The 15,110-nt window shown below is 44.7% G+C and overlaps 1 protein-coding gene across 1 annotated transcript in view; it reads right to left on the reverse strand.

Moving 5' to 3' along the window:
* The window catches only part of LOC109914811 (membrane-anchored junction protein), a 53,573-nt gene that overhangs the window by 2,281 nt on the left and 36,182 nt on the right, over positions 1-15,110 (reverse strand). Inside the window, exons 7-10 of the mRNA XM_048619761.1 lie at positions 13,381-13,484; positions 12,174-12,252; positions 4,417-4,483; positions 2,351-2,477 (exon numbers count right to left, since the gene is read on the reverse strand). Of these exons, the coding sequence (XP_048475718.1) occupies positions 2,351-2,477; positions 4,417-4,483; positions 12,174-12,252; positions 13,381-13,484 (377 nt within the window). The remainder of the gene's footprint in view (positions 1-2,350; positions 2,478-4,416; positions 4,484-12,173; positions 12,253-13,380; positions 13,485-15,110) is intronic.

A 15,110-nucleotide genomic window follows, 5' to 3' on the forward strand; every position in this document is an offset into this window, starting at 1 on the left:
CACGTGGTGAGAGATGGAGCATGCGGTGAGGGATGGAGCATGTGGTGAGTGATGGAGCATGCGGTGAGTCAGAGAGGGGTAGTGGTGTATTTGATAGTGGCTTGTGTTGGTTTGAGAGAGTGCTGTCTCAGTGGAGAAGGCACAGGGAGGAATGTTAAATGGCGACTGCTTTCTGATGCCAGACAACTGGTGGGGCACGAATACAGAGGGTCTCTCTAAGGCCAACAGCACACTGGGAGGACTGGGCAGTGGAAGGTGTCTCTCTGAGGGGGACAGCATTTCTGAAGGAGTGTTAATGGAGGGTCTCAGAGAACAACTTGAGACCAGAAGGAGCATTAATGGGGAGTGGTCTCTCTGAGAGGGACATGACACCAGGAAGAGTGTGAATGGGGAGGGATCTCTCTGAGGGGACAGGACACCAGGAGGTGTGTGAATGGGGAGGGGTCCCTCTGTGAAGGAGACAAGACACCAGGCGAGTGGGAATGGGGAGGGGTCTCTGAGGTGGACAGGACAGCAGGAGGAGTGGGAATAGGAAGGGAAACCTGGAGTGGGAATGGCGAGGGGTCTCTGTGAGGAGAACAGGACTCCAGGAGGAGTGTGAGTGGGGAGGGATCTCACTGGAGTGGGGAGGCAGGGTGAAACAGGACAACAGGAATGGGGAGGGTCCTCTGTGAGGGGACCAGGTGCCCAGGAGGAGTGTGAATGGGGAGGGGTCTCTCTGAGGGCGACAGGACACCAGGAGCAGTGGGAATGGGGAGGGGTCTCTCATGGTGTATATGAAACCAGGAGAGGCAATGGGGAGGGGTCTCTGTGAGGGTGACAGGACATCAGGAGGAGTGTGAATGGGGAGGGAGGTCTGCCAGGGGATATGAAACCAGGAGGAGTGGGAATGGGAACCAGTTTGCATGATAGCTGCCAACCCATGAAACTGGAAATGAAATATAAAAACATTTAGATTCTCGCAATCTAGACTACTTCTTCATTGCAAACATTGGGAAGGATATTATTAAACTAGGGTGGGTTCAGAAAAGATTTACCAGTATGTTGTCAGGAATGGAGGGTTTGAGACATAAAAATAGACTGGAAAGTCTGGGACTTTTTTCACTGGAGCATGGGAGGTTGAGGGGTATCCTTATCGAAGAATATAAAATCATGTGGGGTGTAGATAAGGTGAATAACAAGGGTCTTTTCTCGAGGGTGGGGAGTTCAAAACTAGGGCGCATATTTTTAAGATGAGAGGAGAAAAATTTAGAAAGGACATGAGGGGCAACATTTTTACACAGAGAGTGGTTCGTGTGTGGAATGAACTGCCAGAGGCTGTGGTAGATGCAGGCACAGCTACAATGTTTAAAAGGCATTTGGATAAATTCATGAATAGGAAAGGTTTGGAGGGATATGGTGGGTCTAGTTTAGTTTGGAAATATGGTCAGTGTAGACTGGTTGGACCAAAGGGTCTGTTTCAATGCTGTATGACTCTTTGACTATAACTCACAACACTACATTCAAAGAAATACTAAGCTCGAACTAAGTTTATATTAACTGCAATGTCAGAGTTGGAGGACTGCATTATTGTTAGGGCTGTAAACCTGTAGAAGATTACTCAGACATGGGGAGGGACAACGGCCTGGAAAGATTAGAAAATGAGCATTTTATATTGAGTGGTCCTGGACTGGACTTGGTATAAGTTGTTACAGGAAACGGCACAGTGAGAGACAGTGCAAACAGAAATTCTTCCCATTAAACCCAGGAGAGATAACATGCACACCAGTTCACTCAGCCCAGGGCTCTCACATAAATAGTAAAAATGCTTCCTTAAATGATTGAGGGAAAGGGCAGTAAATCTGGATACTCAAAAACTAACGTCCAAAAAACTAGTTGTTTTTTATAAAACAAAGAACTGCAGAGCTGGAAATTGGAAACAAAAACAGAAATTGCTGGAGAAACTCAGCAGGTCTGGCAGCATTGGTGGTGAGAGAAACAGAATTAGCATTTCGAGGCCACTGAGGGGTTCAGAAGAAGGGTAATTGGACTCGAAACATTAACACTAGCCTTTTTTAAAATCAATCTTTTCTCATTTTGAGCAGGTTTTGCTGATGTATGGAAGTGGGGCTAGCACAAAACAGTTATTAAAATCATTGTGCGAGATATGAATTATTATCAACAGTGACAAGGTCATTAACCTAAAGTGCTAAATTTGCGATCCTCTCAGTTTGTTTTCCTACGTTCTCTATTCATTGTACTAAGGTGTTCAATTTTGAATTAACACATTTTGGCACAGCCCTGGTCCCAAGGTTGCTGGATTTGAGATAGCGTTACAAACAGTTCACTCGCAGAAATCTAAATTGATCACCTGAATAAAAAGCGGATCATTCCTCCTGCTGCTGCCTGTGGTGTGTCACATCCCAGTTTCTGAGCTGAGATGGTTTGTTCCATCACGCCATCGTCATTCCTGCTGTGTGCTGCCATTTCAGGCTTACCTGATGAGAGTGAGAAACAGTCCTAGAATAACTGGTTGGCAGGCAGCGTAAATTTAATTCAACTCCCCCTCCAGTCCTCTTTGTAGTCACTCCAGCCAGGAGATCTGCTGCCATGACCTTGAATGGCTAACTATGGGCCTTATTCTCTGTAGGAAACCTCTTCACAGCCGAGACTCTCCATGTGCCTTCTTACGCATATGGCTATGCTCTTGGGTGTATCACACACATCTTGCTGGTCTTTAACATCTCAGCAAATTGTCCTACAAATTTCTTAGGATCCTTCTGTGTCTTCCACTATTTGCAATCCTCTTGTGGGTTAGAAGGGACGACATTCCCACATTGACAAAGTTGATAGATGAGGGAAGGGCTGTAGATGTCATATACATGGACTTCAGTAAGGCGTTTGATAAGGTTCCCCATGGTAGGCTGATGAAGAAAGTGAAGTCGCATGGGGTCCAGGGTGTACTAGCTAGATGGATAGAGAACTGGCTGGGCAACAGGAGACAGAGAGTTGTAGTGGAAGGGAGTTTCTCAAAATGGAGAACTGTGACCAGTGGTGTTCCACAGGGATCCGTGTTGAGACCACTGTTGTTTGTGATATACATAAATGATCTGGAGGAAGGTATAGATGGTCTGATTAGCAAGTTAGCAGATGACACTAAGATTGGGGGAGTAGCAGATAGTGAAGGGGACTGTCGGAGAATGCAGCAGAATATAGATAGATTGGAGAGTTGGGCGGAGAAATGGCAGATGGAGTTCAATCCAGGCAAATGCGAGGTGATGTATTTTGGAAGATCCAATTCAAGAGCAAACTATACTGTAAATGGAAAAACCCTGGGGAAAATTGATGCACAGAGAGATCTGGGTGTTTGGGTCCATTGAAGGTGGCAACGCAGGTGGATAGAGTGGTCAAGAAGGCATACGGCATGCTTTCATTCATCGGACGGGGTATTGAGTACAAGAGTTGGCAGGTCATGTTACAGTTGTATAGGACTTTGATTCAACCACATTTGGAATACTACGTACAGTTCTGGTCGCCACATGACCAAAAGGATGTGGATGCTTTGGAGAGGGTGCACCAGGATGTTGCCTGGTATGGAGGGCGCTAGCTATGAAGAGAGGTTGAGTAGATTAGGATTATTTACGTTAGAAAGACGGAGGTTGAGGGGGGACCTGATTGAGGTCTACAAAATCATGACAGGTATAGACAGGGTGGAGAGCAAGAAGCTTTTTCCCAGAGTGGGGGACTCAATTACTAGGGGTCACGATTTCAAGGTGAGAGGAGAAAAGTTTAAGGGAGATATGCGTGGGAAGTTCTTTACGCAGAGGGTGGTGGGTGCCTGGAATGCGTTGCCAGCGGAGGTGGTAGAGGCGGGCACGATAGCATCATTTAAGATGTATCTAGACAGATACATGAATGGGCAGGGAGTAGAGGGATACAGATCCTTGGAAAATAGGCGACAGGTTTAGATAGAGGATCTGGATTGGCGCAGGCTTGGAGGGTCGAAGGGCCTGTTCCTGTGCTGTAATTTTCTTTATTCTTTGTTCTTTGTATTGCGTGAGCTGAAGCTGATGACCCCTCGATTAGTTTTGCATGATTACCAAGTCAGATCCTGGGGTATGGCTGCCGGTGTGAACAGCCATCACGCCAAATCCAAGATCAGATCAGTGTGCCCTTTTTTGTTAAGATAGCCATTGGAAGTAAAATGAAAATGTCTTGTTTATAGGTGAGACCTGCTAGATGAGATTTAATGGTTGCAATGCTGTAACGTTTTTCACATCTGCAACGTTTACTTTACCTGCTATTTTAGTGGAAGGGTTACCTCAATGGATTTGGGAAATGTTGTTGCTTTTGGTGCCCCTAAATTATGGAACTAAATTATTCATTGTGTGCTATGAACATCAAGTAATCTTCCTGGTCTAAGGAGGGTGTACCAACCTGATCTGCATGAGCTAGGCTGTTTGATGAGTTGACCTTTTGCTTGGGTAGATGTCTTTGCTCTTTTCTAGATTAAAAAAATAAAATATTTTTGAGTCAATGCACAGTTACAGAGTTCTGGGGAACTAGAGTGCCCAGCTGCATTAATATGTGCAGCAAGACATTACTGATATCACACCAAGTTTGGTTGATTGCTGGAAAATGGTGTAATAAACACGTGCCGGGTCTCCAGAAGATTATTTCCAAACTGGATCAAGGCAACATCTTCCTAAGAGACTGAGGGACCAGTATCCAACATGAGTTGAGACAGCAGATCCTACTAAATCTGCTTCCCCTGCCCCACTAGCACTACCAGTGCTATCCTTTGATTCGCTTCTATAACTTGATTCAACCACTCAGCTTATCTGCGCTCTTGTCACTTCTCTACACTGTTGCCCCTGATATTTTTCTGGAGCAACAGATCACCGGCTCTCAGGGCAGAAACCCAACCTTCACACCCATTGTTACCAGTGACCATCTACACAAGTTCACTCATTTAGGATTAAGGGGAGGATGAGCTGGCAGAAATCGTGATCCATATTGGTGTTGACAACATTGGTGGAAAGAGGGATGAGATCCCACAGGCAGGTTTTAGGGAGCTAGGAAAGAGGCCAGGAATCAGGGCCTCGAAAGGTCATAATCTCTGGTTACCCCCAGTACTACGCACAAGTGAAGTTAGACATCAGAGGAATACAGCAGATGAATGCATGCCTGGAGAGATGATGTAGGAGGAAAGGATTCAGTTTCCTAGGACACAGGGACCAGTTCTGAGCAAGATGGGATTTGTACAGACCAGACAGGTTGCATTTGAACAGAACTGGTACAAACATTCTTATGGAGTGGTTTGCTAGCACTATCAGAGAGGGTCCGAACTAGTAAGGCAGGTTGTGAGAGCCAGGAGGTAATATTAGACAGGAAAACCGAAGTGTGCGGAGAATTAGTAAGGATTAGCTTTACAGTAGGAAATAGCAAGGGAGTGGGTAAGTTCAATTTAGAAGTGAATGCAATAATGTCAAACTTAGGGTTATTGTGCAACTAGGTAAATGAGTGAAGTGTTGTAAATAAGGTAGGCACAAATAGCCATGTGGAAATATGATATTGTGACAATATGGAGATTCGACTTTTGAAGAGTAGGACTGGATACCACACATTCTGGATACTACATATTCCTGGATAAAAGGTGTTCTGGAAGGAGAAGGAAGAAGGAAAAAAGGTGTAGCAGTATTGATTGAAGAGAATATGACAGTGCTGGAGAATGTTTATTCACTCGTGGGGCATGGGCATTGCTGGCTGGCCAGCATTCACTGCCCATCCCTAGATGCCCTTGAGAAGATGATGGTGAGCTGCCTTCTTTAACTGCTGCAGTCCACTTGCTGTAGATTGACACACAATGCCATTAGGGAGGGAATTCCAGAAAGAGGGTGTCCTACGTGTCTGCATGGGTTTCCTCCAGTTTCCTCCCACAGTCCAAAGATGTGCAGGTTAGGTGGATTGGCCGTGCTAAATTGCCTGTAGTGATCAGGGATGTGTAGATTAGGTGGGTTATGCGGGATGTGTCTGGGTGGGATGCTCTGAGTATCAGTATGGAATTGTTGGGCCAAAGGGCCTGTTTCCACACTGTAGGGGTTCTCTGGTTCTATGGTTCTCATGGCATCAAGGACAGAATTGATTTGGTTGCAGCTAAGAAACAAAAGAGGTATTTCACGGCTGGGCACATGATAGCCCAAAAACCAGCAGAAAAGTTATATAGAGAAACAAATTCACAAGGAAATTACAGAGGAGTGCAAGAACCATTGAGGGATTATAATTTAATTACAGTAAATCCTTACTTAAAGTTACCCTCTTTATGTTTTGCTTTAATAGTGTAAGTTAATGAGGCCTATTCTCTTGATGAAAACCGAAAGAACTGCAGATGCTGTAAATCGGGAACAAAAACAGAAGTTGCTGGAAATGCTCAGCAGGTCTGGCAGCATCTGTGAAGAAAAAATCCGAGTTAACGTTTCGGGTCCGGTGACCATTCCTCAGAACTGATGGTAGCTGGGAAAATGTCAGTTTATATACAGAAAATAGGGAGGGGAATGGGGTAGGGAGTAAATGATGGGATACAGCTCGAAGAGTTCAATCATTTTAGGGCCTAAACTCTCCCATGTCCTGGTCTCCTACTCCACACACCAGGCCTTGTATTAACATAGCCTGCCATTACACACCATCTATTGTTAGTCACTAACAGTTATCATTAACAACTATTCACCCTCCTAGCCAGATTGTTATCAACTCCTTTGTCTATCCAATTACTCTTCTCTCTCTTCGGGCTCTATCCTATCGTTCGCTCCCTACTCCATCCCCCTCCCTATTTTCTGCATATGAACCTACATTTTCCCAGATACCATCAGTTCTGAGGAAGGGTCACCGGATCCAAAACGTTAACTCTGATTTTTTCTTCACAGATGCTGCCAGACCTGCTGAGCTTTTCCAGAAACTTCTGTTTTTGTTTAGGCTATTCTCTTGTTGAGAATTGAGATTCATTTTAACATGCTTCTTGCAGACCTGATTGACGCCTTCCCACTATCTGACTTGGTAGTGGGCCTCTCCCCTTCATGTCCTCCATGTTGCGGCTTCTGGTGCTTCCCAACCTCTGGGTTTTGTTGTCTACTAACTTCCAATACCCGATGCGGCCTTCTTCATGCCCCAGCCTCTGAAACACCATTAGTGCCCTCTGTGTTGCAGCCTCTCTCTCTCCAGGATCTCAGAGTTGTGGCCTTTCCCCCTCCCCAACCTCTGAGTTATGGCCTTTCCCCCTTCCCCAGCTTCGCAGTTGTGGTGTTTCCCTACTCCTTAAACTCCAAGTAGCAGGCTCAATTATTCCCTTACCCCTGAGTTGTGGCTAGTCCCCTCTGTGCTGTGGTCTCCCTCACTCCCGATTTGTAATCTTTCCTCTTCCTGCACCTCCAAGCTGTGCCCTCTCCCCACTTTCGACTTCCAATTTGTGGCTTTCCCCGCTCCCAACATCTGGGCTATGACCCTTCCTCCTCCCCAACTCACCCAGGAACATTTAGGAGGCACCTTTAAGAGGGTGATCTGACCTTGGTAAATTGGAATCAAAGAATTTGTCAGAAAAACTGTAACAGAACATTAAGCTGCCTTTAAACAGGAAATGTTGGGGCACAGTTTAGGAACGCTGCCTCAACCTTTCCCTGGTTGGTAAAGAAATCCAGAGTCCCTGGATTTCAAAAGGGATAAAGAGTAAGATGAAATGGAAAAAGTTTGCATGTGATGGACGTCAGGTGGATCATACAATTCAGAACTAGGTTGTGTATAGAAGCATCACAGGGAAAGAGAAGCAAAGACAGGGTCTGAGAAGATACCAGTAGCTACTATAAATGACAATGTAAGAGCACTGTAGGCATTTATATAGTTAAAAGGATAAGTGAATTCAATTAGGGACCAAAAAAGAAACTTACCCATTAGGAGTATTGGTTGAGATACTAAATTAATACTTTGCATCTGTCTTAAGGAAGAAGATGCTGCCCAAGAAGTGGAGGAACACAGCAGGCCAGGAAGCATCAGAGGAGTAGGAAAGTCGACGTTTCGGGTCGGGACCCTTCTTCAGAACTGGGGAGGGGGAAGGGAGCTGGGAAATAAATAGAGGGAGGAGGGGTGGGGCTGGGAGAAGGTAGCTGGGATGGTGATAGGTGGATGCAGGTGTGGGGTGGTGGGGATTGGTCAGTGGAAAAGGTGGGGCGGATAGGTGGGAAAGAAGATGAACAAGTTGTGTCAGGTCAAGGAGGCAAGGGGGAGGATGGGTGGGGCTGGGGAAGGTAGACATTTCATTCCACCTATCTTCTCCAGACCCACTCCTCCTCTCTCTATTTATTTCTGAGCTCCTTTCCCTCTCTCCATTTCTGAAGAAGGATCCCTACCTGAAACATTGACTTTCCTATTCCTCTTATGCTGCCTGACTGCTGTGTTCATCCAGCTCCGCGCTGTGTTGACTCTGACTCCAACATCTACAGTTCTTGGTATCTTATTGTGAAAGAAGTGGTGTTTGAGACATCAGATAGACGAGAAATGAATAAAGAGTAGATATTAGGTAGGCTGGCTGTACTTAATGTTGATAGGGCACCAGGAACAGATGAGTGACATAAATGAAATTGCAGAGACTCTGGCCATAATCTTCTGATCCTCCTCTGATACCGGGTTATGCCAGGGGACTAGACAGCCGTGAGGGTTACATCCTTGTTCAAACAGGGATGTAAGAATAAGCCCAGCCACCACAAGTCAGTCAGATTAACCTTGGTAGAAGAGCTTTTTGGAACAATAAGTCGGGACAAAACTAAATTACTCAAACAAACATGGATTAATAAAGAAAACCAACATGAATTTGATAAAGGCAGCTTTTGTGTTAATTCAGTTGAGTTTTTTGATAATAGTTCCTCCCTGTATTTCCTAATTCCCTCCCTAATGACATTGTGGGTCAATCTACAGCAAGTGGACTGCAGCAATTAAAGAAGACAGCTCACCACCATCTTCTCAAGGGCACTGATGAGGATACTGTGATTGTTGTTCATGGGATTCCAAATGCATGTTAAGGGATATAAATCAATAGCGTTGCAATGGCAAAAACATTTAAGGGGATTTCCCAGAAGAGATACATTCCAACAAGTTAGAAAAATGCGAAGGGATGAATCTGCCATCCATGGTTAACTGAAAAAGTCAAAGATAATATTAAAGCAAAGACATATAATTGTGCAAAGATAGGGGGCAGGTCAGAAGATTGGACAGAACTTAAAAAAAATTACCAAAAGATTTATGAGGAGGAAACCTTTAGACCACCTTACCTGGCAACAGGGAAACCTAGTTCCTTAATCTGGAAGCCAGTTGCCTTTCTCACCTACCAGGAAAGCAGGAAATCAGGGAGGTGGAAAATTGATGACTTTAAGTGGTCTTATTCGACGACTTAAGGGCCTTAATTGGTGACAGTTCAAGAAAATCCCCAATGGACTTCATGCCCAGAACATAATTGACAAGGTGGCCTAACTCACTCCACTATTCTCCCTTTTCATCACCTCTTTTACCAAGTCTGCCCACAGACTCAACAAAACTTAAACTCAGAGATAGTCGGAACTGCAGATGCTGGAGAATCCGAGACAACAAGGTGCAGGGCTGGATGAACGCAGCAGGCCAAGCAGCATCATAGGAGCAGAAAGGCTGACGTTTCGGGCCGAGACCCTTCATCAGAAAACAGGGAGGTGAAGGGGGTTCTGAAATAAATAGGGAGAGAGTGGGAGGCGGATAGAAGATGGATAGAGGAGAGGATAGGTGAAGAGGAAACAAACAGGTCGAAGAGGCGGGGATGGAGCCAGTAAAGGTGAGTGTAGGTGGGGAGTTAGGGAGGGGATAGGTCAGTCCAGGGAGGACGGACAGGTCAAGGGGGCGGGATGAGGTTAGTCGGTAGGAGATGGGGATGCGGCTTGAGGTGGGAGGAGGGGATAGGTGGGAGGAAGAGCAGGTTAGGGAGGCGGGGACGAGCTGGACTGGTTTTGGAATGCGGTAGGGGGAGGGGAGATTTTGAAGCTTGTGAAATCCACATTGATACCATTGGGCTGCAGGGTTCCCAAGCGGAATATGAGTTGCTGTTGCTGCAACCTTCGGGTGGCATCGTTGTGGCACTGCAGGAGGCCCAGAATGGACATGTCGTCTGAGGAATGGGAGGGAAAGTTGAAATGGTTCGCGACTGGGAGGTGCAGTTGTTTATTGTGAACCGAGCATAGGTGTTCTGCAAAGCGGTCCCCGAGCTTCCGCTTGGTTTCCCCGATGTAGAGGAAGCCACACCGGGTACAGCGGATGCAGTATACCACATTGGCAGATGTGCAGGTGAACATCTGCTTGATGTGGAAAGTCTTCTTGGGGCCTGGGATGGGGGTGAGGGAGGAGGTATGGGGGCAGGTGTAGCACTTCCTGTAGTTGCAGGGAAAAGTGCCGGGTGTGGTGGGGCTGGAGGGGAGTGTGGAGCGGACAAGGGAGTCACGGAGAGAGTGGTCCCTCTGGAAAGCAGATAAGGGTGGGGAGGGAAAGATGTCTTTGGTGGTGGGGTCGGATTGCAGGTGGCGGAAGTGTCGGAGGATGATGCATTGGATCCGGAGGTTGGTGGGGTGGTACGTGAGGACGAGGGGGATTCTTTTTTGGTTCTTATTGCATGGACGGGGTGTGCATCCCAAAACCAGTCCAGCTCGTCCCCGCCTCCCTAACCTGCTCTTCCTCCCACCTATCCCCTCCTCCCACCTCAAGCCGCATCCCCATCTCCTACCGACTAACCTCATCCCGCCCCCTTGACCTGTCCGTCCTCCCTGGACTGACCTATCCCCTCCCTAACTCCCCACCTACACTCACCTTTACTGGCTCCATCCCCGCCTCTTCGACCTGTTTGTTTCCTCTCCACCTATCCTCTCCTCTATCCATCTTCTATCCGCCTCCCACTCTCTCCCTATTTATTTCAGAACCCCCTTCACCTCCCTGTTTTCTGATGAAGGGTCTAGGCCCAAAACGTCAGCCTTTCTGCTCCTATGATGCTGCTTGGCCTGCTGTGTTCATCTAGCCCTGCACCTTGTTGTCTCTAAAACTCAAACTCACCCTGTCAGAGTCATAGAGTTGTACAGCACAGAAACAGACCATTCTGTCCTCTTTCTTCTTTAGCCTTCAAGCATGACTTAGCCTTACACTTCTTATAAGCTGTTCTTCCTTATTAGCTCTAAAAATCTCAGCATCTTTCCAGGATTGGATAACTTCTTGGAACTTCTGCTGCTCTGTAATAGGGTGGAGACAACACTGATTCCATTCCACATTCAGTAAAGTGACAGCAACAAGACAGGCACTGCACGAAAGCAATTTACTCCTCTCTCTGTGTGCTCATGAGCTGTCAATCTTTGGCAGGGATATCGCTGAACATTTCTTTGTTTCCTATTACATCCGGAACACCAACTCTCCCAAGTCCCCAATACTTTAGCTGACTGCCTGCAGAATCCTAGCCATTGTTGTTCCCCCAAGAGAGATCTCAAGAGAGTTATAAACATATGAGCATCCAATGCATGGTTTAGTCATTCATGATTAAGTTTCATTTGGACATGTCAAGCATTGCTGTAAAAAGACTGCAGACACTGAAAATCTGAAAAAAGAGGTTGATAAATTATCATCAGAACCGGGCTGTGACGCATCTTAGACAAATACAAAAGTAGGGAATGGAAGAACAAAAGGGATAGATTCTAAGTGAGGAGCTGTTAAATTAGTTTCTTCAGAATTTCCTGTTTATATTTCAAATTTCCAGCATCATAGTACTTTGCCTTTTTTTTGCTAATATGATACACAATGCATACACTGAATATATGATAAGTAATCAAAACCAGTACAAATTAATTAAACATAACCATATAGTTCTAATGTTAAATTGAATTGTGCACAGTTACATTGTCATTGAGAAGGGGATAAATCCTAGTTGCCATAAATTTAAAATATTTTCAAAACAGCACTGAATAAAATGAAATATCATTTTCAAGTTGGTCAGGCCAGCTGAACAAGATGCAAATACTAAAGGTTCAGGAATATTACATTTTTAGCTGATTTTGAGAAGATTTTGTTACTCACTATACTGAAAATTTGGGATATAGACCTTATAAAGTGGTGATGCATAAACCACAGATAGATTGGCTCTTTAACAGACTTACCTTCCTTTTTTTTTCACTCATTGTCCCAGAGTCAACCATGTTTTCTTTATTGATGATTTTCATCAAAGCATTTTCACTCCTTTAAAGTAAATTGGTTTTTTATTAGTCTCACCAAATCCAAAGTCTTTTTAAAAAATTCTGCATAATTCACAGTAAATATATGATTAACTGAAGGTTTGTGACAACAGTAAAACACAGTAAGAAACCAGCAAGACCGCAATAAAAGCAGTGAACTGTAAAATAAGACAATACACCATTAAGGTTTGTGACAAAGATTTGAACAGACAGTAACCACTGACTAGAGATAATGGTGACAGTAACCCCAGAATGGAGTTCACACTGACAGTAACCCCAGACTAGAGTTCACGGTGACAGTCACCCCAGATTACAGTTCACAGTGACAGTAACCGAGATTAGAGTTCACAGTGACAGTAACATAGGTTAGATTCACACTGACAGTCACCCCAGATTAAAGTTCACAGTGACAGTAAACATAGACTAGGGTTCACAGTGACAGTAACACAGGTTAGAGTTCACAGTGACAGTAACCCAGATTAGCGTTCACAGTGACAGTAAACATAGACCAGGGTTCGCAGTGACAGTAACCCAGATTAGAGTTCACAGTGACAGTAAACATAGACTAGAATTCACGATGACAGTAAACGGAGACTACAGTTCATGGCAACAGTAACCCCAGAGTAGAGTTCACTGTGACGGTAACACCAGTGTGGAGTTCATTGTGACGGTAACCCCAGAGTGGAGTTCACAGTGACAGTAAACATAGACTTGGGACAGTCACCACAGATTAGAGCTCAAGGAGGGAGGGAAGGAGTGAAGGTCATTGGTGAATCAGCTGTAGATGGTTGGGCCTAGGGACATTATGATGTGGAATATCGGCAGTGATGTGCTTGGATGGCAACGATTGGTCTCCAACGACCATGTTTCTTTGTGCTGGCTATGACTCCAACCTCTAGAAAGGTTTCCCATTCCTACTGACTTCTAGTTTGCTTAAGCTCCTTGGTGCCACTGTCAAACACTGTGTTGTTGGCAAAGGCAGTTACTCTCAGCTCACCTCTTGAATACAGCTCTTTATCATGTTTGGACTGAATGCTGTAATGGGGTCTAGAGCCAGTTGAAGTATTAGCACCATCACTGGCGCAATGCATTGAATGTCTTATTTCTGTGCTATAACTCCTATACTACTGACCTTTTTCTGTTCAGCTGCAAAGGTAGTTTCTCTGGTTTCTGCTCATTGGCTTCCTTTGTTACTGGGAGTGCTGCCGTCTTTTCAGTCAGCTTTTCCAAAAGATGCTTCAAATTAAAAGTAAAGTTTTAATTCATGAATTTACCGTGCACTTCAATTTGCATAAACAGTGCACAGGATTTCTTCGAAATACAGAAATTTATTCAACAGCCAGAAATGTGCTGTTATACAATTGCAGGAATTAAAGTTTACTGCTCAGGACACCATTCGCATACAGTTATTTTAAATTGTAGAATCATTGAAATTATAGCACAGCAAGAGGGTTCTTAACATATCAGCTCCGTACCACTATCCACTCTTCAACAACTACAATGGCAAAAATTACAATTGGAGTCATACAGAATCTCTATTCTAAAAATAAACACCAAGGTTCCATTTCTATGATGTGAATATTTAGTAATTTATGTTTCAATGCACTGTCTTCAATCTACTCTCGACATTTAAGTAGTTATTACAATGATTTTATTGTTATGTTATCTGGCATTTGAGACGGTAATTTTCAAAAGCCTGCAATCAATCTCCAGGTTAAAAGGCTACTTTGTGTGCTTTGCATGAGGGATAATGTTTTAACCACTTTTAATGACTTTTCAATTTAAATATTTAGATGATACACACTACTTAGCTTCAGTTCAGTCTCAACCTAAAGAGTTCATTAGACTTCAGTGGCTTTGAGGTATCTTAATGTAATTGTCACTATCAAGATTCCTGCATATCTTCTCAGATAAGTTTCCAAAGAAATTAATATTAAATAAAGAATAAATTATATCACTTTATCTTTTGTTGTGGATAGGGCAGTCTCATATATTTGGGATGTCCATGGGCTAGAAAAGGGGCCAGAAGTAATAGTTATTCATTAATTAAAGTCAAAGGTGATAAATAGTCATAAAGTCAAGGGTGTCTGCCCTCTAGCTATAGGGAAAGCATTGATATAATATTGGATTGCATTGCTAGGTCCAATGCTGTGATTTTCGCTCCCTGGAAGTGGTGAGAAGGGAAAATACTGGGACGAAAACAGAAATTGCTGGAAAAGCTCAGCAGGTCTGGCAGCAGCTTTTCCAGTAATTTCTGTTTTTGTTTCTGATTTACAGCATCTATAGTTCTTTCAGTTTTGAAATAACAGAACAAGTTGACCTTGGGGAAAAATTCACCACCTCATCAATTAAGTGCTAGGTGAGAAGGTCCACTGGGGACTTTCTCAAACCACCAGCCATTAAAGCCCTTAAGTGGTTAAATAGCAACCAGGTAAGGGCCTCAACTCACCACCTCCCTCCTCACATGCCTCCCCAGCAGGGAGTGAGGTGGCTAGTTTTCTTGCTGAGGAGACATGGTATCAACTGTGGAGTGGGATGGGCATGAGGGCTTCCAATTACTCTAATATGGGGGCAATTGAGGCATGGGTGATGAGTAAGGAGATGGCTTCAGAAAGGTGCACCTGCCTGATCTTGCTTCCAACCTTTCTGCAACACCCCTCCCCCCCAGCCTGCAACCCTCAACCCCTCAGAAGCGAAAACAAAAGAGCTACGTTCTTTCTGATGAATCCCCCAGGTGTAAGCTTCTACCAACCCCTATCTGTGTTAGGGTGAGATACTCGTCTCTGCTCTGCTGTCAGTTCTAAATGAGCTGATTGGTGGGGGAGTCCAGCGAGTTATCTCGGCAGTGGGGATAACGTGTTA

Source organism: Rhincodon typus, chromosome 43 (assembly GCF_021869965.1).
Source record: "Rhincodon typus isolate 14 chromosome 43, sRhiTyp1.1, whole genome shotgun sequence".
In the NCBI taxonomy this organism is placed as follows: Eukaryota; Metazoa; Chordata; class Chondrichthyes; order Orectolobiformes; family Rhincodontidae; genus Rhincodon; species Rhincodon typus.